Genomic DNA, 24856 nt, shown 5'->3' on the forward strand with positions numbered 1-24856 from the left:
AGAAAGGCCTCACTCAGCTGCTTCTTGATTGCCAAGAGCTCCCCTGATTGAAGTGACATTTCCCCAGTTCTGGGAAATTTCCACTTCTCTAGGCAGAAAAAAAACTGTCTCTCTGATCTTAGGGTCTAGTCTGTGCTTATATCCAAGCAGGATACCAAAATTAGATTTCTCAGCCTCACATGTCATGCAATCTAAACCTAGAGGCATTTCCAGAGCACAACATGTACAGGGGCTGCAGAAACTTGACTTTGGAAAAGGAGCATCAATACTCTACCAGGCAGAGGATCTCTCAATGTCAATGGGTAGAAATATCCAATCTTTAATAAGGCTGAATGCAGGACATGAAACAGAATCAAACAGGGCAAATCTTATAGGTTGCAAGTGCTGCAGACTCGTCCTCTCACTCACAGCAGGGTAGAATATGCTCTAGGGAAAGCTGGCATAATTGTTTAGAGAATGCCCTTAAATGATCCTTGCCAGGTAAACCAAGCTGGGGATTATCTGGATGTGCACGTGTGCATATATTTTTCCCCAGCAAACTTCTTTAAAAAGAATTAACATCTTCCTCAAAACTTGCACACTTGAGTCATTTGATAAAAATTTTAACAACAGTTTATGAATGCCTCAGATTTTTTCTTAGCCTTAAATCAGATATGATGTTTTGAATATATATAAGTAAACAACTGTGTATTGTGCAACTGCCATAAGAACAACTAAGATTAGTAGCCTTCATGTTATTTCTTTTAAAAAGGTGAGGAAGGGGTCAACAAAACATATCACCATGTAATTGTCCATTCACCCAGATAATTATATATCAAGGAAGGTCTTCATCAGACTGTGTTTTCAGGCTTTTCCCTTCTAAATATGTCAAATAATATATTTTTTGACAATTGAATAATCTGGAGGCATATTTTCTCTTTAATTCTAGGTGACAGTAGGTGACCTCTGCAGATTAACTACAGAACAAAAGGCATCCTACACTCAGGAGAGCAAAGATATCATTAACAGACAAAAACACAGTCTATTGTTAAATTAATTTGGAATAGTGGAAAACTAATTGAGGTGGAGATCAGGAAATTTTAGCAACTCTGCAGAGATTTCTTCTTCCCAGCAAGAGAACTTGATGACAGCTTGCCATAAAGAAAATGCTCCCAAGTATAATATAAGCATGATAATGAAACTAGTAACAATCAAAAGGAATATATAGAATTTGGAAAAGTTTTCATATCAAATATTTGTGCTCCAACAGATTTTTTTTTTGTTATTGTTAGAACTCAAGAACTACAATATAAAGCCTTTGTGAGTTTAGGCAGGGGAAAAAAGTTTGCAATTTGGTTGTACACCACAGCATTTTGAGTTCTTAATGAAAACAGTAAACTAGATCTACTGTCCACATTACCCTCTCTGGTTTGATTCTCAGAGCAGTGTCCTCTACCCTGGCCCCAGAGAGAAAAGAACCAAATAGCTCATAATCCAGGAGAGATATCTGGACATTATGGAATAAAGATGAGCAGAATAAGCCATGGCAGTGTTCCTGGTGCAGAACTGCAGCTGCTGCTTGCTGACATGAGGAGATGTCCTGGGAGGACTATGCCAGAATGGAATAGAAAGTGAGAAAGCCCCACAAAACCCTGCTGGTCAGGGCATTTCTCTACACTCACATTTCTGCTTTAGGACACACTGCATTAAATGCTCTAATTTGCTGATTTCTCTACATCATCCCTGGAAAAACCTTCCTTCTATGTAAGCAAAATGACTGCAGCACAGTAAGAGAAAAGCAGAAAAATTTCATTACCTCTGGAAGATGTTTTATTTCTCACTCGTAGTTTCTCTGGGAGTTTAGTGTTCTTAGGAAGTGAAAGGAATCTTTTAGTATTTGCTGCAGCCTGCATACAAAGAAAACCAGAACATTTTAAGTCACTGCAGCCTAGTGTACCTGCATAATGCATGTTAAGATACACAGCTGAGGCTTGAACAGGTTTATGTAGCTAAAGGGCTGGCGAGTAGTTTCAGATTAGGTAATACGTGATCTTTTACTACACACTCAGTGCTGATTGCTGGCTGAAGTCTGTGCTAACTCGGGTAAAGACTGAATAATCTCAAGCAGTTTAATCAAATGAAAGCCTAGTGATATGCCCTCTGAGATCAGGGTTAATAAATGTATGGTCTCTAATCTCATCCTTGGCTGTGCAGGTTTTCCTAAGGAAGGAAAATGCTGCAAGCATGGCACTTCATGCAGCTTCGTGTTTAAAACTTGTTTAAAACTTTTTATTAGTCAGCTGCAAAAAATTTGGGTGAGACTGAAGCTTGTGCTCAAGAACTAATCTGTATTCTGATCCAGCAAGTGCTTTATACATATAAATGGCTTTATACAGCTGACTAGTCACACTGCAGCTGATGAGGAAGTCAGGCACCAGCATGATCATTTACCAGTTCAGGGCATAAAATCCTTGTTTTCCCCAGACCAGGATTTAAAGGGTCTGGGAACACACCACACTTCATACTTCCTGGAACATGAGAGGTACTTTCCAGGACAAGTTGGATTTTTTTAAAATTCAAAAGTTTCTCAAGGACATCCTTTCTTACATCTGCTACAAAGATTTTTAAAATCTTTACAGTCTACCAGCTCTCCTCTGCTCATACCATTACTTGTGGCAGACCCAAAGGGAACCTGTAAGGAAATTTATTTTCCCTGAAAGATTTTTCCTCTTTGGATTTTTATTATTTTCCTCTTTCTCCTCTTCCCTCTGTGGAGGATTTACCCAAGGATAATTATTCTTAAAATTATAGCCAGTGTGTTTTAAAAAGTTATCAGACATCCTTTTTCTCTTCCTGCCCCAAAAGTCCTTCTGAGTCTCCTCACTATTCCACACAGTAAATAATTTAATTGTATGAAAAAGATAATATATGTAACTATGGTTGAGAGGAAAAAAAAATAATTCAGGAACAGTCTCACTGTCATAACTAATACCACAGTAGCTCTGGTAATGATCACCTATGAGACACAGCCCTTTTGGGACTGCTGAAGGACAACTGTATCAATGAAGACAACAGTCACTAATTATTCCTATAACATGAAAATACATATACACAAGATGGCTAATTTCTTTGATACCTGATATGACCCAAAGGATAAGTTTCCCTGCTTAATTAGGGTGTTCCATTCCAGTACAGTTGGAAGTTTACTACTGCAGGAATCCCTCAAAGAGCCAAATATTATCATGCCACAGCAATCCTTGTAAGTGGAGGGAGTTTTCCTAACCAGTGTCAAAATCTGAAAGCCTGACTGTATTTATTATTATATTATTTTATTATATATTATTATATTATTTAGTATTTTATGAATACTAAAGAGCATAAAATATTTTTCAAGTGAAGAGTTTGCTCTGACTGATGTGGTCAAAAGTCCTCCCCTATATGTTGGAGCTTATTGTAAGTAGCTTTTCTATCTCAAAGTCATTTTTAACCTTTAATCATCCACATTTCATCAAAATACTGATAGAGATTACTGATCCTATCTACATTGTGCACAGAGCCTTTCTAGCTTCTCTGAGGTAAAATTATGGCAGCAGATCCCACTCCCATATCACATTCTGCAAGACTGAACCTTTGCTGAAGGTGTCAACACAAATTAAGGGGCTCCTGGGTACAACTCACGGTGTGTGATATTACATGTGCAGCTGTCTTCCAAATTCAGGATTTTTTCCTGCATTTCAGAACATTTCTTTTTCTGCATTACAGTTAGCTACAAAGAGTAGTTTTCAATAAAAATTAAAATTAAAAAAAAAAATAAAAACAGACAAAAAAACCAAAAAAAACACCACAAAATGCAAGTACCGGTCTTTCCCTTGACAGGCTGTTGGTTTTCCTCAGGCTCTCCCTAAGGCTGTGCCGGCGACGGATCAGAATTTCCTTGGCCTGCTTTTCACTTGCATCTGCAGCCAGGCTATGTCGGTTGTAGGACATTGTCTGAAATAGAAAAGCAGTGATCACAGCCTGGAAAGCATGATGTCAAATGTGTTGGACTATATCAACAAGGAAAAATAGGCTTTTTGCTTTAATAAGCATCATAAATCCTTGTGAACAAGGTCATATTGCAGACGATTAAGAACAAGAACAATAATTATGCCAAGAATGTTTTTATTTATCTGCTTCACAGCCACCTGTTTAGTTTGGGTTTGGTTTTTTTTTTTTTTTTGGTTGGTTTTGGTTCATTTTTTTTTAACCTGCTGATATTTATAATGAAAGACAAAATGGAAAAAGCTGGCTTACTACCATGTTTACCCCCACACTGTAGTAGCTTGGTTAGTATGTCAGTAGAGGACACACATTTGAAAGTGATGAGTCCCCTAGAGGGAAGTCATTTTTACCTCCAGCAATCTGAAGCTTGCTCAATTTTTGAATGTTTTCCAAGGGCTCAGGCATTCAAACTACTTAGCCACAGGAGAATAAATGTGAAATGTCCTTTTGCTTCTATTTCACTGTTTTTCCAGTTCATCATCTCTGCTCTTAATACAAACAACTTTACAACTGGAGGCAAATAAAAAATCTAATCCCATATCATGCAGTGACCAATATACTGATACAAGAAGACAATGTTGGCTTGAATTGGTACCTATGATCCTACTTTAATGCTGCAGGTACATGAGAGGTAATAAGACAAAAACACTAAGCCTTATCAACTGTATAAGATTGAGTAAGTATTTACACAAAGGAATGTGAATATGCTACTGTACATATGACAAGATATAGATTCAAGGCAACAGAAGTAAATAAGAGCATTATTTGCTATTATGTGGTGGAGCAGATGTACTAGCTCAAAGATGTGTTAGGAAGATAATCAGTATATTACAAGAGCAGTGGGATATTTATGTAGGCAAAAGTTCATCCTTACTCGATGTCGTATTTGGTAGAGATTCTTTGTTAATATTTCTCGCATGTTTTCCATTTCAGTGGGAGAAAGGGGCTTTATCTTTCCTTCATGATAGTCACTGTGGAAGAATGAAAAAAAAAAGGAAAATAGGGGAGAAGGAGGGTGAGAGAGGGAGGGAGAGAGAGAATGTTTATATTTTAATGGTCAGGAATGACATTTCAATTATTTCCTTTGTTAGAGGTGGAAACAACATTTCAAAACAACCACAAAATAGGTGAAAATGTAACATGCAGAAATGAAATCTTGATTTCATTTAAATCTGTGGTAAGAAAACAAAATGTGATAAAAATTACAATAATTTGTCCATTGTACTTAGGTGCTACTCTAAACGCCTTTCAGGGTTCCCTTGTGAGCTATTCTCAGCAGACAGGCAGGCACATGTTCAAGTCCACCTCCGCCCTACATGGCAGATCAATGTTCCAGTGAGCAGCTGTCCCAGTGAAACTGCACAGCCCGGAAAAACACAGCACTTCACCTGAAGCTACAGGCAAAAGGCTCTTGTTTCACATCCTCTTACTGTTCTGGTGACATTAGGACACGAAGTACCCTAAGTCAAAGTGATTATTCTGCCGACAGCCCAGGCTGTGAATAAAGTGTGTGACCCAGCTGAGACGCTTGTCCATGCCGGCATCGCTTGCTTACCTGAGAGATACCGATGATGGGACCTTGCTTATCATTCCACTCTCTGCCATCTCAATGGCATGCTTGATTTCTAGCTTCTTGTATAAAGAAACAATGCTGGATTTGGGCTGGTTCTCACGGATTAGAAGTCTTCGCAGGTATTTATTGTCGAACTTTTTAAACCTGTACGTGAGGCAAACCAGCCCAACCAGTTAATTTTTACTGTGCATAGTCAAGGAAAGCCAATATATTCCAGTTAATGAAATTTTAAAGGACTTTATTGTCAGGGAATGTGTCTGTTCATGTTAACAACCTAATGCTGAGTAACCTAAGAAAGGGTCAATTTCAGCTTTACTTCAGATAGACAGTCATAAGCTGTGTTTTAGGTAATATGTTAATGGGCAGTCTCCCTAGAAGCAGTTTTAAGCTTTTAGGTATTCTATGTTCTTAGAAAATATTATTTTTAATTCTCTGTTTTCACCAAGGAAAAGAGAACATTAAATATTTACTGTAATAACAAGTAAAAGGCCAAAATTTGCATCAACTGCTTTTTCTTTGAAATTTTAGCCTGCTTTTGTAAAACTTTAGAAGTTCTTCCTTTCTCTAAAGCAACTGCACCTCCTTGGATGCTTAGTGAAAAAATATTGATTACAGCTGGTGTTGATTTTGTTTGTCAGAAAATATTTTGCCCTCCAGACATTCTGAAATTATTCTTGAATTTGGGTATGAAGGTCATGAAGAGGTGGGACTCTCCTTTGCTCTGCACCCTTTTCATTAAAGATCTCACACAGACTGGAGGAGAACCAGGCTGAGTAAACAGAAGTTGTACCAGTGTCACGCATCTGTCAGGAAATTGTCCTCACTGTGTTGTCCCCAAGTCACTTGGAGAGGGCTCTCCTCAGCCATTCCTGCTGGTGCTATTCTCTCTTCATAAAAAACTTAAATTCTTCTTGGAGCAGAGACTAGAGGGTGGTGAGCAGTGACCATGCTTTGGGTCTAAAGAATTTGGGTGTGAAAGGAATTAGATCCAACCTAATGATGATGATTCAGCAGATAAAGTAAAAATTTCAATTATTCAGGTAATGCCAGGGGTAATCTTCTTAACTGATACTAAGTCTTAAGTAATACCATCAAGACCTGAGGAGCTGCCTGCCATTAGGATCTCTCATGTATCTCATGCCAGCTGCTGCCTTGATCTTTTTAGAAGAAATCCAATAGCTTTTGTATGTTTACCTTCAAATAGGAAACTAACCCATCACTTAACTGCCCTAAGAAATACAGTTTGCAGGAAGACAGCTGGGTGGGATGAAAGGCTCAGCAGACACACAGGAAATGCTCTGCAACAGTCAGAAACAAGCAACCTCAGAAGGTACCATACTTCACCCTGGGATCAGAGAGCTGCCTTTCTTCCCAGCAGGACACTCTGTTGTACTTGCTTGTGGTTTAGTAAAAGACATTGTTTTTCTAGTTTCCCTTTGAAACCCACATGTTCTAAAAACAACCATACATTTTCAAGAATAAATGCTGAAAATGAAATATGATGCCCGACAGCCTTTGTTTGTTGCTGCAGAGCCGTTTCAGCCTCTCTTGTATAACAAAGAGTTTCAAATGCAACTCTTACTTATCTCTCCAAAAGTTGTGACCCCAGTGTCCACACACATCTTCAATTCCAGTCTTCACGTGGTCAAAGAACTGAAGGAAAACATTGGTTCATTACATAAACTTAAAAACTTCACTTGGCTTGTCCTTAGACCTTATTAGTTTCCACCTTACTTTGAAACAGAAACATCTACTCACAACTCAGGATAATGCTTCAGTTTTACCAAAAGCAGTCCAAACCAAGCTCAAAGACAGAATCTGTTTCTTTCCCCTGAATCTTCCTTAGCTCACAGCCACAAAAGGACAGAAACTAGTTGCTAATTTCCTCAGTGTCAATCTTGCTCAGTTCCTGTCTGAAACTAAAGGTTCTTCCCATCTTTTCACTCATCTGAAATTCCCTAACCACTCACTGCTATGCCTGGAACTTCCCCAGGCCTGACAGTGCCTGACGTTATGGAGAAGAGAATCTCAGTGGACAGAAGCTTCCTACATCAGTGCCAGCTCCTCAGGATGCACACACAGAACTGAGAGCTAGCACTAGGTCCTGAGCTCCTATTTTAGGAATTTGTATCATCTTAAAGCATCCTGCCCACCTAATATTAGAAACACACTCTTCCTGAGTCTATTATCAATTATGAAAAACTGAATCAGTTCAGCTAAGGTCTCACTTGATCCCAGAGGCAGCATGTTTGCCTTTAATTCAGGAACCATCATAGGGGCCTCTCAGTCTCAGGGAAAAACCCCGGTAGACATGTCCAAAGGATAAGCTCTAAAAGGACACTTGCAGATGCCTAGATTGGCTTTTTTCCCAAATGTGGCCCTTACTATTCCTCACTTTGGAAATTTCAAACCATTTGCCTCAGGTAAGCTGCAAGGAGAAATACGTTCGAGAAGATGCATGGCTAATAATCTGCAACAATTGGAGACACACATATACCGAACATATATCCATAAAAAGACTGATGATGTAAAAGTTAAATAAGTTTAAGAGTGTGTTTAAGAGAAGTTTGCATTTGTTTAACTAGATTAAATCAAATACAGTATAATGTAATTAAATAAAGCCAAAGGTTTTCCGATGGAGCCAAATTATAAAAAAAAATATATATCATGTGTGAAATAAACTACAGAAAGTTAATTTACTTCTGGATCTGAACAATTAAGACAGTGAGAGATTCCAAAATAATTATACGTAACACTAATTTCGGTAATTGCCAAAAGTTAAATATAAACTTTACAATTATTGTGCTTATAACAGCTATCAAAAAGAAATCTAGTACAACTTCTCCATAATACTGATGCTGAATGTCTGTCTGAATGTGACTAGGAATTTCATCTATACAAGGCTTTCACCTATGATACTGAAGCTCCAACATACCCTGTTATAAATCTCTTCACTGACAGCAGGCTGCTTCTTATTTGACCTTTTGACATCAAGAAACTCCACTAGTGGGCGAATTGTTATTCCCTGTGAAGAAAAAAAGAACACAATAATTATAAAAGTGAATTTATTCTTTTGATTAGCAGGTTTTGCACTTAGCTATGAGGTCCTTGTCAGCTCAGACTCCATTAATGCAACAGGAGGAAGAAAGGGGCATCCTAGAACTGAGAGGTCCAAGAGGGTCAGCCTAACAGAACCTATCTGGAATACATCACGTACACCATCTACAGTAATTTTAAACTTTTTTTTTTCAGTTTTGTTATGTGTTAGAAAAACATTAATTAATAAATTGATTCCCTGAAATTTCAAAATGAACATGCAAAGTCCTCATTTCTGGTGATTATTTCCAAAATAGATATTCAAAGATATGGAAACAGTTATATTATTGATATCTAAGATGATGAAAATAAGGTTTTTTGTAAATATGTATCCTTGCCTGGCCATTCTCAGAGAAACAACAAAAAGGTTTGGCTATGCCTAAATGATATAATGGTTTTCAACAATTGTTTGTGGAAGAATTAAGATAATTTGTTTACTTGTACAGACACACTGGCACAGGGGAAAGGAATGAATCTCCTCTGGTGTTGAGTTCAGTCCCTACTATCCCAGACACCCAGGTCACATTTCTTTTTGTAAATGAATCAAGATTTATCTTAAAAGTAGTTAGGTTTCTTTGCCCCATTGCTCATAATGGAACACTCATACTGAACCTTATTGTTCCAATAATTAGAAAGCTGCTTCTTAATTGCATCATGGTCACTGTGTACCACTTTGTTCTTGTGCCAATATTTGTCTTTTTAGTTTAAACAGTGTTCACTCCCTCATATAAACAGTAATTATAGTCCGTCTTCTCCTTCATCTTGCTAAGGCCAAGGCATCCTGGTCTCCTTTCCCATGACAGGCTTACCATGATCACTCCAGAACGTGCCACTATGCTCTAATGGAAATACCTGTCTCAGGGTGTCCTAAGATCAGATTTGCGTTTCTTCTGTCCCCACTGTATTGTTGACTTAAAATCCACCCCATTACCAACTAGTACACCTGCATTTCTTCCCCTTTCTATTTTTTCCCAAATCAAAGGTTCCCATTTCACAAGAGAAATTCCTAATAAGAAAGTCCTTGCAAGAACATGTTTGCACACATTACTGTTCAGTTTCATTCTGTTCCTTTCATATTGGCTCTCAGTTCCTTCTACAGGATACTCTATCTCATTGTCACCGTGAGAACACTTTTCAAAATCTGTCGTCAAGAAACAAGCAACAAAAATTCCTGCATTTATGTGCCACAGTCAATGAACAAGAGTATTAACTTATCCTTGAGGAATTCCTTTAATAATATCTCGTTAGCCTATTATCTGGCCAGGGTGGTTGAACACTTGAGCAGGTGCCCAGAGAGGCTGAGGTATCTCCATCCATCAATTTATTCAGAACTCAGCTTGACATGGCCTGAGTAACATGATCCAACTTGAGGGTGGCCTTGCTTTGTGCACAGGGTAGGACTAGAGAACCAAAGGACCATTTGCTTCTATTTCTGTTTAAAGGAAGAACACTAAACTCCTTCCTCATTCATTTTACAGTCATCCTATTGTCAATCTAAATCTCAGTTTAATGAGTAGTTATACTAACAATCTTCTCTGTAGCCCCCTCCCCAAAGATTTTACAATAGTCCAGTTAAATGACTTTACTCTAGAAAATAAATTGCATCCTGAAAGAATGATACCAGATTTTTCTTTGATAAATCATGTTGCATCTCATAGCACATTCCATTTATCTCCATATTTTGAATTATTCTCTCCTTCAAAACTAGTTTTCACACTTAAAGTCAACAAACTGACTTCCACCTTGCTCATTTTCCAAAGCATGAGCAAAGATACTTGTTTCCCACATGCACCTTTCTCCATGTAAAAGGCAGAACAACAAAATTCTGTATTTTTTTCCACAGACCCAAAATTTCATTAATAGCCACTCATATCTCTCTCACTGCTCTGGATAATGACTAGTCTGATTTGTTTATTTGATGGGCTTGGTCTCCTCTACATTTTGCAGGTTTCAGTCTCTTGGTCACCCTTGACCAGGCCTCCATGTCCAGGTGATCATCAGAAACAAGTTCTTTGTGTCCTAACACGCACCTGGTGCTTTTTTAGGGATGTCCAGCTGGTTTGCAGCATCACTTCCTCACACCCAGACTCCAGTTCACCTGTGTGAACCCTCAGTGTCTTTAGCTTACTGTGCACTATATCCAACACAACTCCTGAGTAAACACACAAGTTTAAACACTCTAGAAAAAGGAATTAGTGCTGAAACTGTATCCAGATTATCTTTTGTCTGTACTCCAACCTCACTAGTCCTAAATACTTAATACTACTTATACGTTAGCATAAGTACTTAATCTCTGGCATACTTTTGCTACCTGCCTGTGGTATGCATAACACTTTTTCTACTCTGACTATGGTGAGTACTTTCAAGTATGTTCCTTACAGTAAGTTAGAACATTTGTTTTTCTACCCATGGCTTATTTACAGCCTGTCTGAGAAAGAAGTTCAGGAGAAGAAAGGTACTACCTGAATGAAAACGGTAAAGAATATCACCACGATAACAGCAGTGATGAACAATTTCTTCCTGGGAAACACAGCAGGAGGAAGCAGAAATACAAGTGAAAAACAAATTGCTCCTCTGAGACCTCCATAGGCGATAATAAATTGGTCCTTAAAAGTGAGAGGTATTGTCCGGAATACATTAATGATCTGAGTCAGAACAAAAACACCTGAGGGAAAGAAACACAAATACAGAGAGGAAGGGGAAAAAAGGAAACTTAAATTACACAGCTTACACATGATGCCAATATTTGTTTAAAAACATTTCAATTTGCTTCTTACCTTTTATTTGCTTCTTCAATATATATTATTGTAGAAATTAAACACTACTTAGCAGCTTGAAATACCATAATATTACATTAAAAAGCCTTAAGAACGTAATTTTGAACATACTTAGTGAGCTAAACACTTCAGGTCAGCTGGATTTATGAAGCAGCTAATAGATCACCACAAGACAGCTATCTGCCAGTCTACACCTCTAGAACAGCAATAATCCCCTGTGTCAGTATAGACCAAGATCCCTACTTGCTTTTTAGCAGAATTTGAGGTGATTTTGAAAACTGGTCTGTCCCCTCCACCAACCTGTCCTTTGAACCCTGCAAACTCCTGTTCACTCAATTTTACTCATACAGACAGGAGGGATGCAGAGCCTGGGATGGGGGGCGAAGACACCAGTGCATGCTGGTGTACCTTGGAAAAAGGTTCCAGGAATGTGGAAGATTGGAGTAAAGCTATAAAGGCAGGTGAAGGGAGAAAGCATGGGGTTCAAGAGCTGGGTGGCAATCAGGCTGTTTGGCTACTTTTCAGCATAAAGTATTGATTGTGGGGTTGCAGATGCAGTAGGAAAAAAGTCCAGTTTTCTGCTCCGAAAGGAGATTTGGGAGCTGGACATGGGTTAGAGCATGACCCACCTTTACACATGCAGGGACTGAATCATTAGAGATGAAGCTGGGGACAGGAGCAGATTTAAGACCTACTAGTCTGCTCTGCATTTAGCTCTCTAGGTAAAAGAAAAAGAGCTACTACTGTAAATTCAGGAGGGATATCAGTTTCTTACAGGGTTTTTTTTTTTTACACTTCAATTACAACATTTCCTGGTTTGATACTATTCATGTCAATGACTGTGAAAATCAAAAAGCTAGTAAACATACATTAAAAACAAAACAAAAGAAAAAAAAAACAACAAAAAACCCACAAAAAATCCTACAAGCAAACAAACAAACAAACACAACCTTTTTAATTACTGTATGACTGCTAATTCTTTTTACCAAAATTTGCTTATTTGTAAATAACGGTTTACTTAAATATATGTATTGTGATTAACAAGCAGACTGCCTCTTGCTTTAGGTGAACAAGATCAGGGCAAAACTGATTTTTATGTTCCATTTCAGGGAAAGGTAGAAGCTGACCCTGTGATATAGGGCATGTTACTAATACAAAAACTATTCTAGAAACTAATGGGTATCTAAGTTTTGGCATTTTATACATGAAAAGAGATAAAACATTTCACTTGCAAAGAATACTGACCCATAGTCTTTGACTTGCTTACCCAGTGCCCTCCAGATTAAACAGAAGAGGAGGGTGAAGCTAACAAAGGCCCAGTTCCACTCATGGTTCTTCCCAACCGTAGACACACCCATGAAGATGAAGATTAAAGTCTCACTGACACTGCTCAGCATCTTCATGAAGTATTTTATCGTTGTGTAGGATTTCTGAGAAACATTTTCCTCCACATATTTATTCATGGTCATGGCACAAGATGTAATCCTGAAAGTCAAATATTATCCCATATTTCATTGTCTTGGGTTTTTTTTTAGCCTCTCTTATATCTACATAATATTATTCATTTTCTATAGTTCTCTTTAAAATGCAAAGCATAATTTATTCCATAAACAATCTCAAATTTACAGGCTTGATGAACCTACAATTTTGGGCACAATGTGGTTTTTTTCTGCAATGGGAAGTTTTCTGAGAAGACATCAGTGTATGGAGAGTTTTTTCACATACTAAATGCACATGATCTGTGCAGAGGTCAATCCAACTCTGTTTTGCAAGGGGCAGAGATCAGGAGAGACAGGGACAGCCTTGGAAAACAGGAGTTGGTGCATCTCTTGCTGCTAAGGGATGTCAGACAGGGTGGAAAGTGCATATCCTGGTGCAAGGCAGGACTTCCCTCCTTCCCTACCAGCAGCTGTCCCACCTCAATGGCAGTGACAGTAGCCAGCTCCTCTTTCCAAGCAAAGTAAGCAGCAAGGCTACAGACAATTTGTCATCCTTCACCAGTTTAGGACTGCTCTGCCTGCAGATAGGGCTGAATAGGAGAAAAACACCAAGAGAAATCACACTGGTGCTGCTGCTGCTGCACATTTAAAGCATCTACAAATGAATGAAATGGACATCTCAGCTGCCACATGAGAGAAAAGAAAGGGCTTACTGCAAATGCATCTACAGGTCCATTTTCTGTGTTAGTAAACAGAGTTTGTTAATCCTCAGGAAAAGCAAAGAATGGCATTACTACAGTACAGGGATGTACTGAGGACCACTCAGCTACACATTTACAAGTTTAAGGGTAGTTAGCAGAGCTGGCTGGAGGATAACTTCAAGGTGGTGTCTCAGTGTAGGGAAGGACAGTCTGGGCTGTCTAGTAATTATCAGGGAAGACACCTAAGGAAAGGTACATTGTGAAACAGCTGTCATTCCTGGTTCTACTGTCTCAGGCAACAATATCTGCTCTGATTTCCCAGATAAAAATATTATACAAATCCATGTATGGGGTTTCAATCAAACCTAAACCAACCCAAACAGACACTAAACCTAAACAAAGAGAGATGCATTTACATTGTCTTTCTGAATATAGCCACTTGTCTAAGGTTATTTATTCCAGTTACACCAGGTTTTCAGACATAATTATTTGCTAACACAGGGGATATTTCTTAATGCTGAAATCACTACACTTCTCTCTCTCATGGGGGAGAAGGGCAGGTTAGCCAGCATCTCTGAAAATTTCTCTTGAAATCTCCCAAGTTTTGGGGAGATTTCACTGCAAAAACTCTTCTGCTAAGCATGTCCTGCCTCTAAGCCAAGAGCCCCATCTCTGAACCACCCTGAACCAAACATCCCTGAATGTGAATGTACATGGAAAGGCAGACTGGGACAGAGCTCAGAAAAACCCCACAGACATTATGAACACACATGCCTGGGCTCTTTCTCCTAAATAAGGGATTTAAAATAAAAGTAGGAGGAATCCCAGAAGCAGCAGTAACTTCAAAACGACCTTCATGCAGTGAATTCTCTTTGCATTTTGCAAGAGGGATTCTGTAGCAGCAACTCAGGTTGTAGTCACTGGCAGACAGAACACATTTCTCTTGATTATTTGAAGTTAGTTTTGTCTAGAAGTTTTGTTCTCTTACATGGAGCCACATCTATCCCCAAAGAGTCTGGGCAACAGTACTTCTGAGGGACAACTCTGGGAGGACATGTGGGCACTGGGAGAGGACACAGTGTACTCTACTGACCTCTCCCAAGCAGCAGAGGCCCTGAACATACATCAGAGTGAATAAAATCCAAGAAAGAGGATGTGATGTATCACATATCACATGGGACAGATGCAGTTTGATGGGGCAGACAGTGTCTTACAAATACAGGCAGAATAGTGCATTTAACCTGGCCTTCACCCTGCACTTTTGTCCACCTATACTTGTTGATGGAGAAGGACCTAGTCAGCACAAAATAAAATGTCCATTGACATGCAAAGACTAGCTCTAACCCTAAGCAAACTCCAAGTCTAAGAAGGAGGAAAACCTCACTAAGACTATCCTACACCCCCATCTACATTTAGTACTGATATAATTGTCAGCCCTCTCCTCGCTGTCAGCTGATTTCAGCCCGGTCCTGAGCAGAACAATCCTCTGTGCTCCACAGGTAGCATGCTGCCTGGGGAGCAGAGCTCATCCTGGTTACACAGATAAACGGTGGAAGATATAAAGTAGATTTCATGAACATGCAAGCTTTCTCCCTGAAACACTCAGCAGTTAAGGTAACATTTGTAGTCTGAGTATGTGGTTAGGATAACAAAGGTCCTGAATTTTTTGCCAATACTGACAAACTGATGATGCTTCTAACAGCTTTCCTCCTTTTTCTGATCTTACAGTCACCCAGACTGGGGACTTACAACAGATCCCACATTATGTGCCCGACCAAGAAAGTGGGACAGGACCTGACACACACATGGATTTTCTCCTGACAAGAAGCAGCAACTTGGTCAGGACATACACTCAAGCCCAGAAGCTGTCAAACACTCCCAGGTTCCTCAGTTTGCACACAGCTCTGACGATCAACCACAAAAGTACATGCACAAATCTTCTCAAGTCTGCTTAGCACTTTGACCCTCCAAAAGCCTCGTACTCAGTGGCAAACCATCTCTTCTCTGCACTGACAGCTCTCCCATGTGTACACTGCTTATCTGCACAAGTGTAACAAGTCTGATGCAGCCCAGCTACTCCAGCCAATGGCACACTCAGTGGAGCTGGCAAGTGCAGGGGCAGCAAACACAAAAGAGCAAGAAGGCAGTGGGTGGGCTGGAAAACAGCCATTTCTAGGCCCACAGTCATTTTAGAGTCCTGAAGCAGCAGCTTAGTGCCCTGAAGCATTAGGACAGTCAGGTCTGCATCAAAGGCACAACAAAACACGCAGTGCTTTTTATTACCTTCTTAAAATAAAATAGTTTTCATGATTATAGTAATTTAGGAAAGCCCTGCAGCATGGGGAATGGGGAATCATGCTCTGGACATGGTTTGTTTTTGGAACCTGAGGTAATGGAGACGCTGTAAATAGATGTCTGATAAGAATCTGTCACCAGATTAATCAGAATCCTTGTAAGCTGTAACTTAAAACATGCTTAACCACTAGAATTTAAAGGGACAACACTCTTATTTTCAGTCACATTTTGCATTCATTCAATTAGTCTCAAGCAATTGAAGAGTTGGTTCAATGCTATAAGAAATTGAGACGCACATGATATGTTACTCTTCAGGTAAGTAATATTCCACAGCTAATCACTGCTCACTTTGAATCAGGTATCTCTTTAAAGTATTTATTTACATTAGAAAAAAAGTTGAAGTCTCCTTCATTTGAAAATTGTGTGGGGATATAGTGCTAGAATTTAATATAAAATCAATGTCTCTTTACAAGACTTAATGTACATTATTAGAATAAGTTCTTCACAAACTCCATTTTTACTGTCACAGTAATCAAAGACAAAGCTTAGATGTGTTTTATTTTACATTTCTAATCCACATGCATTAATTCTGGCTTCCAATTCTGTGACCTGAGTAGCTGTCTTGGTCAAGAAGGGGAAGGGAAAAAAATTTCATTGCAATTAACCTGCAACATTCTGTACTTCTGAAGAATAAAAGTCTCACTGTATAAACAGTACTGTTTCTGTCAGGACTGCAATAAACTAGGCCACTGGGTTCAATCCTCAAGTTTCCTTGACCTACTAAATTTACAGTAGTTTCAATGTTTGCTCCTTTCAGCCAGCTAATTCATTGTTAAAAAACAAAAAAACAAAAAAAAGTATTAAAAGTTCTGCTACTTCACAGCCTTTATGAGAAATTAGTAAGCAGAAAATGCAGCATTATAATTAGAAATGGAAACAAGTGGAAAAAGTTCAGATTCGGATCTGCACGTTTTACATCTGGGATCCTCATTCATGCCCAGCTCTAGCTACAGTAGAAACTCTTTCCTCTCCTTCTGAAGAGGATTTTCTCACTGCAGCTCACAGGGACATGGTTCAGTCCCTTCACTATTTCAGCCAAGTAACCTGTGCAGGGGTTATATACGGACATTTCAAGAATGCGTTGTCCTTAGAATAAGTACACAAACTTATCAGAAGAGGGACAAGTGCCTTTCATTCCCTTCTATTCCTCTGGCAGTGAATTCCTACTTGCTCAGGAATGAGACAATCTGTGTAAGTATCTTATTTATTTGGTAACACTGTACATTCCTGCTCATGTCCTTCCCCTAAAGTATGGTACAGCATGTAACGACAAGGTCTCACTGAGCATCTTTATAAACCTGGTTATGAAAGAAGTGGGAATCAGTAGTTTAACAGGCTAATGTGGATATGGGTAAAAAAGGGGAGACCAGGCAATTATTCCTCATAGGCTGAACTGTCAATGGCCACAGAAGCAAATAATAAATAATCTCAGTTGTAAGGGACGTTCCAAGGTCATTTGCTCCAACTACCAGCTCAAAGGAGGGCTGACTTGTAAATCAGACTCAAGCAATCCTTACACGAGTCAGTAGCTGCAGAAAACAACAGGGAACTCCACACTGGTGTGTGTTTTTGCACTGTGACACAGAGCAAATTACTTTCTGTAGTTCAAAGGCCAAAGAAATGTGACAAGAACGGGGTAGATTTAATCCAAGGGGATGCAGAGATCACAGGAGCTCCAAGGCTGTCAGCAGCACTGCTGGAAGGGGATGAGTTTTATGGCTTATAGCAGCTGAGACTCTACATGGCAGCAGATAGCCCTTCCCTCCCAGCTGGGATGTTACTGCTGTACACAGTTCTGTCAGCTATTATAAATTATGCTTAGAGACAAAAACAGATAGAACATTTTAAAGATAACTCATTTTCTATCACGCTGTTTGAGGGCAAAAATACTTTGTGTTTCCTCTTCTGTTCTGCACCCATTCAGAGGCCACTGCACAAACGAAAATGAATAGGTTGGTAGTGCTGTGGGAAGCACTGGTGTGCTGGTGGCAGGCACTGGCATGTGGTGGGTCCACTGACCCACCAGCAGATCCACCATGCCCTTTCCATTGGGTCCTGGATGCAGCAGGTCCAAATCAGTGTTTTCATAAACACTGCCACAATTTTTTCCATGTACAGTTTAGCCACACGCTTTTGGTTTAGAAACCCTTTAAGTATTTGATCATAGGATGTCAAGGACATTTGGCTTAAGAGGTGGAGGAAACTAGAAACCACACAAATGCTATGAATAGAAGCTATGAAAAGAGATGGCACATTTATGAACTCGGTCAAAGTGGATGCATATGTTGCTTTATTTAGGCTCATATCAGAGAAAGAAACCAATGCAATCTTTAATTTTTTACTTACATTAAAGTTCCAACCCCTGTTGTTTCATGGCATATTTTTATACTACTGAAATCATCACCCATAAATTTCCTTGTAAATTGCTTCCCAGCCCCAGAAAACTTTATACTGGCATGACTGTGATATTAAACCTATCTTCATTTGCCTGAAAGATAATAATCAGGTGAGGTATTATCGAGTATTAGTGACACTCAGCAGTTACATCTCAGCTTACACAAAAAGCTCTGCTCCTCATGCCTGAATGACTCATATTTGCCACTAGAACAATAAAAATTCATTAAAGAAAATTGACTTTAAAAATATTACTTGGAACCAGAGCAAAACATTTAATTTTCTCAAATGTCATAAAGGCTCTTTTTAATGTTGAAGTTGTTATAGTATAAACAGAGTGAAGAGAGAGGCTGTGCTCTTTTTTTACTGAAGACAAGCAGTGGAAAACCAGAAGTGAAAATATTTATATCTGTTGGAAGTGGGAAGAAAAATATTATTTTATACATGATGATGTATGTATACAGAGAACATTGTAACACACAGGCACACGTATCAAGATACTAAACTATAGGATTATATTACCATTGGACTGCAAATTTTACATTCACCCAATCCTTATTGTGCCTCTAATCCAGCAGAAGTTTGCCTTAATGATATTTATATATATACATTGTCTTCATTGAATGGTACCTACTGGCTGCTCACATGACTAACTGTTAAACACAGTTTCACAATATATTGGCATCAGAAATGAAGGCAGCTCATGGAGTTCCCTGCTACCACTGCCACTCCCTCCCTGCCACCATTGCCCCTACATCACCATGGGCCACTCCTCACCCATGCCCTTATGACTAGCTGAAGGGTCACATTAGGACACAGGTCACCAAAGTGACCTGGGTTAAAAATAAGCCCACTGAAAATACAAGTGAATATTTTTAACTTGGAACATTTCAAAGATACAGCTTATGATGAGATGCCATGAGCAGTTTTAGTGACACAGCTGGTGTGGTGGCAAGCTGAGAGAATGGGGTGGAAGCGGGAGGGAAGAGGCCGGAAATCCTCAAGCCAGCAACTCTGCCATGCATTGTGGAACAATGCCACATGGCAAAGTTTGCAAAATCTGATCCTCTCTCCAATTTCCTTTGGCATTCTTACTTGGATGCTAAGATTACTGAAGTTTGGGGTACTTACGCCATGATGCCCGAGAGATGAAACATTTCAGCTGTTATGTATGACAAGTAACTGTACAGGAAGACAAAGAGTGGCTCAATCACTCGGATTTTATGGGTGAAACGGGTGGTAAAGGCTGCTACAAATCCCAAAAGGATTCCAATCAATACTCCACCGATCCCCACTATAAAGAAGTTAGCAATCCCAGCGAATATGTCAATAACCTTAATTGTGCGCATCTGGCAGAAAGACTTGAACAAATTGTACAGGACCTATGAGGAAAAAGAAAGCACATTATCTTTTTGAACTATTCTTAATTTCCCTTCATGTCATTATGTTCCTCTGCTTAAATGTTGAACTTTTAATTTCTCTATCTATCTTGAATTTGCTTTTTAGATATGCTGTTATTTATGTCTAGCATATTACTTGTGATCCATATATATCAGGGAGATACACAAAGACAAATGAATATAATTACTCCCATTTTTGAAAATGGGACAGATTTCTTAACCTGTGCCAAGAGCATAAATCTATCTAATTCTTCTTTAAAATCATTTATTTACAGAGCTCCTGATTTCTCGACAAATGTCCACCTCAGATTTTCCCCAGACTAAAAAGATAAAACAAAACGAGAAAAATAAACCCAGTTTCATAACCAGTGAAAAACCAGGTTATTTTCAAATCTGTTTGATTTACGTGACACTGAGAGATAGAGTACTGAACTAGACCACAGATTCATCTAAACTGCTAGGGTAGGAGGGAATGTAGAGGGGGCTGGGGATGGACAGTGACCACCTCAAGGAGTAAAAGAGATGTGATATTCATTAAGACAATGTTCTTTCTCAAAATTTTAACCATTAGGAACCCAATGACTTAAAGACTGTTCAAAATATTGAGTATTTCTAGAGATTTGGATTTCATTGCCATTAAAAAACCTGTTGCCATGTGTTTTCCCAGTTTAATTTTCAAAGTATTTTTAACCATCCTCCAAAACAAACTAGGTCAATGAGATTATCACATTTTCTTAGCCAGAGACTCTTTTTGTTTTATACAGGAAACAGAACAACTTAAACTCCACATTTCTCTAATATCCAGTATTTTAGTTTCTCCAAAACAGAAACCAATGGAATCAGTTACTCTTAAAGAATCTTTTAAGGGTTGCCCCATCTGCAGATCCACTTAGGAGATTTAACCATTCCCTGGGGTTGCAGGTATGCTCCCAGCCCTGCAGTACCAGAGTGGCTACACTGTCCCCTTGTTCAGAGCTAACTTTGGTCATAGGCACCTATTCCTTTCACAGTGGGTTCACAGATTTAAGCCAGCAAAGCCCAGTCATCTTAGACAGCTTGCAGGAGTTAAATATCTGCTTTTTTTCTGGACTTCTTAGTACACCAAACAGGTTTCTCTATCAGGAATGCTATTTGAGAGAACAATGTTTTATCAGTACTTGCACTGTGCCAACAAAGTAGGTGTTCAAGTAGCGGCTGTGGAAGGATTTTTCATGTTTGCAGCCTTGTTCTCTCTCACAGGACAGAACATAAGCTGTTCAGCCCTTCTTAGTCCAAACTGGGTAAGTTTTACAGAACTAAAATTTTAATGCAAAGACAAGGCTTATTATGGGTCCTTTGGGCTAAGTGAAAGGAAAGAACTGAAACAGAAAAGAGAAAATATATTCCAGAGCAAGCATGAAAATAGAAGGTTAAATCAAACCTAGAATGGTCACCAGCAATTTTCATTACAAAGCAGCAAATGCAATAAGAGCAGGATCATTAACTATTTATTTGATAATAAAGATGCTCTCAGGATGAGTCCACCTGGGAGAAGTGTTGTTTTTCATTCTGGACAAACCCCTTGCTGCTCTGAGGCAGTCTCCCAGTCTTTTTTTCCCCATTCCTTGCTACTGTGTAGTGTGCAGGACAGGAAAGTAATGTCATAGGCTCCAGTTTTTCCAGCTGTTTTGATTTGCGGATCTTGTGGATTTGCATGGAGAGAAGTATACCAGAATTAAACCTACTGACAGTAGGAGTGCCTCTGCTGGTCACTTTACAAGGACCTCTCATTCCACAGACGCCCAGGACTCCATTAATCACAGTCTGAAGAATACTTTTGACTTGTGTTGTGTGCAAAGTTTCCCTGAGTCATTTGTTGAAACTTGGGACGATCCCAGATTTGTGTTTTTCTCTAAGACACCTACAGAATTTGACCTGGCAAAATACTCTCTTGGTACATATTAGGAAAGCTTATTATTTTATTTAATTAGAGTTTTAAATAGTAATTTTCATATTTTAAAAAGTAACTATAAAATATACCAGGCTAGTCTCTAAAGTAAGAAAACCGCAGGGTTGTTGTAAAGAAGCAGAGAATTTTGATCTATCCAAGCCTTTCCATAATGTCACTTCATCTTCACAGCAAAGTATTCACCCTGCACATACAATGGAGCCTGCTGCTCCACATGGAGACATCCTCAGAAATATCAAGTCTAACACCATAAATTATTTGAAAGAAGAAAAGCAATTTTCTCCTTTCTACCTCAGCCATGGTTAAAGCAGCAGCTACAACTATGGAATGTCATGAAGAAGGACTTTAACCTCATTCCTATTGTTTTTTATTTACACTGTTGCAAATGAGATCAAAATCAGTTCGCTTCCCTTTTACTCTACAGCAGTTCAGTTTTACTGAGCTTTCTCTAAACTTCCAGGTGCACCAAACACCAACTCTGGTCACATTTTTAATATATTTGGTGTGAGAACAGAGGGATTTTTTGAAGTTCAAGATTTTCATTTATTCAATAGCCTTCAGCTGAACTCACTGAAGGTCACACCAAGAAATATTAGTCACTGATCACTTTTTAATCTTGTCTCAGAGCATCTCTGAAACACTAATTGCTTATTTTCATCAGTTCTCAGTTAAGTTTTGAATTCTAATATTACTTTAAAGCACTCTAAAATAATGTTGTCAGCATATTCAGAGTACAAAGTACTGTTGTAATGTTTTCTAACATAGGCATAGTATTATTATAATGATATTGTGTCCTTCTTTCTGATTTTAAGCCCAGAATTGGAGTTCGAACTGCTAACACTCAGCTGTGATCTTATAATTTGTTACCACCTTGCTCGTTATATCTGACTCAATTTTTCAGTAAAGCACCAACTCTGATCAAGAATCCAATTGTCAAACATTGTCCTCTGCCAAAATCAAGTTCCCAAATTCCACCAGTGGGGGAAAAAGAACATTCAAATGCACAGACATATCATAAAACTATTAGGCATGGCAGACAACCTGAAAGAGGCAGCAGAACTCACACTCCTGAGAAAACACACCTTTTTTTGTGTACAAAATGAAGGTGTGAGAGCATATTCTCTGGAAAGCACGGACGACACTGCTATTCTAATAAAAACACATTTAATAAAGCCACTCTGTTTTGCTCTGCCTATCTGCATAGCCCTGTTTTTTTGATATTGCAATGGCCACAGGAATTAGACAGCTTCCACAGATGGGCAACCTGCATTCAACTCCCTTCCTACTTCCCCACTTCCCACTGCAGGCCCCTGCCAGGGCAGGTGGGACTCAAGGGCTCCAGAAGATGAAAGCTGGAAGGTTCTGAGCTCTGCTGGTTGCTGGTCTTGTCAGCTCCCTGTAAAAGAAAGGCAGGGGAAGGGAGAGTACAAAACATCACCTCCTCCAAGCACAGGGCTGAGTGGCCCGGCAAGGGCAAGCATCTGCTGTGGGCAGGGAAGGCAAGGTCCCCTGAGGACAGCCCCAGGAATCTGTGTGACAGCCTGGGTCACATTTTAGGTATAATCACATGACTGCAGGTGTGCAAAAACATAACAAGGAGCCATTAGCAGACCAATTCTGTGCATGTGGAAACAACTTGATCTCTGTCCAAGTGCTACCTTTAAGCGATAGGAAGACCAAAGGTACTCTACATTCCTTCCACTCCTTCATAAATATATGTAAGGACAGTACATTACTGGACTGTCCCTACAGACTGCTCAGATTATCTTCCCCCTGGTTAGGGCATCTAGGGAGGCAGGCCATAAGGAAATCTCCAGAGAAGGCAATATTGATGCCTACAGGAAAGCAACACATTAAATTGCCATGCCAGCCCTTATAAAAATGGTGGTTTAGAGAAATTTGCCTTTGGGAAATAGCACATATGAATATGCCAGTGATCAGGATGCAGAGTTTCCCTAACAAATCATGCTGTATTAACTGCTGCCCCAGTGGCTGACTTTGTCATTGAAAAAAGTGATTTTGGTTGTAAAAGCTCACCAAATAAGTTTTAAATAACCAGATCCTTTTCCCCCAGAAAAAAAAAAAAAAGTATGAATAGACATCCATAGCACAAGTGGCCATTAGAGTGACTAGAGACAGACCCAGCCATGACTGAACTGCTAAGCCTTTTGAATCTCAGTGTGCACACTTATTTATTTACAGGACTGGATTAAAGTACCAGTTTAGCATTGGCAGGCAGTTCCAACTGCAAGCTAAGGAGAAAAGCTAGGCTTTAAGGCAAGCCTGTAAGAGGAGATGTGATTGAGCTGACTGGATAGCAACAGATTCAGGTAAAGCATGCACTGTAAGTGAAAAAAATAATATAGTATTCCCCCACACACACAGGAATTTATCAATACCAAGGCTCAGAATAAATTATTACATGTGTTAAGCAGGGGAGGGAAAGTCCATGGAAAGGGAAAAACAGGTGAGGCAAAGTCCAAGGGGAAAACAGGACTATTTTGCATAGAATGGGATGGGAGTAAGAAGCCAGGGACAGAGACAGGAAAGTGCAGACCCAATTCATTAATCTTTCTGATCTTTCCAGCATATGAAAAACTGTACTTCTGTGTCTCACAAAACAGGAAGCATGCTAGGACACGGCTGGCAAGGGCAGGATTTCAAGGCATGGATAAATGGGAGTAATACCCCAGACAGTGTCATCAGGTACATATGAGGGACACTGGGGAGGATAATGGAATTTGCAGATTGCTGTCCTCAGGTCAGCACCACAACCCCAGTTCAGCTAGTTAATGATTAGAAATTACTGCCTCCAGGTGGCTGTTTTATCTCATCTGTAGCCTGGGATACATGTATTGGTGGTTCCAGGGCAGTTCCAAGTGGATGGGCATATGCAAAATGTTAACCCCAGTAAGGTCTTGTGCTGTCTCCATTATTTTCCATCCTCCCCATTAACACACCACAACTGGCCCTTTCCCTTTCCTGTCCAACAGCATTTCTGCAGGTGAGGAAAACCTATAGTTTCAAATTATAGAAGTAATAGAATTACAAAGATACAGAAACTAGAGTGACCAGTAGTAAAATCTCTACAGTAAGTATGCGTCCATTACTCTCACGTAGTAAGACTATTGCGGTTTCTAAATCTAAAGTTTA

General features: G+C 39.3%; 1 protein-coding gene across 1 annotated transcript in view; it reads right to left on the reverse strand.

The window, feature by feature from the left end:
- The window catches only part of SLC9A2 (solute carrier family 9 member A2), a 34051-nt gene that overhangs the window by 2716 nt on the left and 6479 nt on the right, over positions 1–24856 (reverse strand). Inside the window, exons 3-11 of the mRNA XM_058831716.1 lie at positions 19487–19737; positions 12734–12951; positions 11152–11354; positions 8529–8618; positions 7176–7246; positions 5576–5737; positions 4895–4991; positions 3838–3969; positions 1796–1886 (exon numbers count right to left, since the gene is read on the reverse strand). Of these exons, the coding sequence (XP_058687699.1) occupies positions 1796–1886; positions 3838–3969; positions 4895–4991; positions 5576–5737; positions 7176–7246; positions 8529–8618; positions 11152–11354; positions 12734–12951; positions 19487–19737 (1315 nt within the window). The remainder of the gene's footprint in view (positions 1–1795; positions 1887–3837; positions 3970–4894; positions 4992–5575; positions 5738–7175; positions 7247–8528; positions 8619–11151; positions 11355–12733; positions 12952–19486; positions 19738–24856) is intronic.

This window comes from Poecile atricapillus, chromosome 1 (genome assembly GCF_030490865.1).
Source record: "Poecile atricapillus isolate bPoeAtr1 chromosome 1, bPoeAtr1.hap1, whole genome shotgun sequence".
NCBI classification, from domain to species: domain Eukaryota; kingdom Metazoa; phylum Chordata; class Aves; order Passeriformes; family Paridae; genus Poecile; species Poecile atricapillus.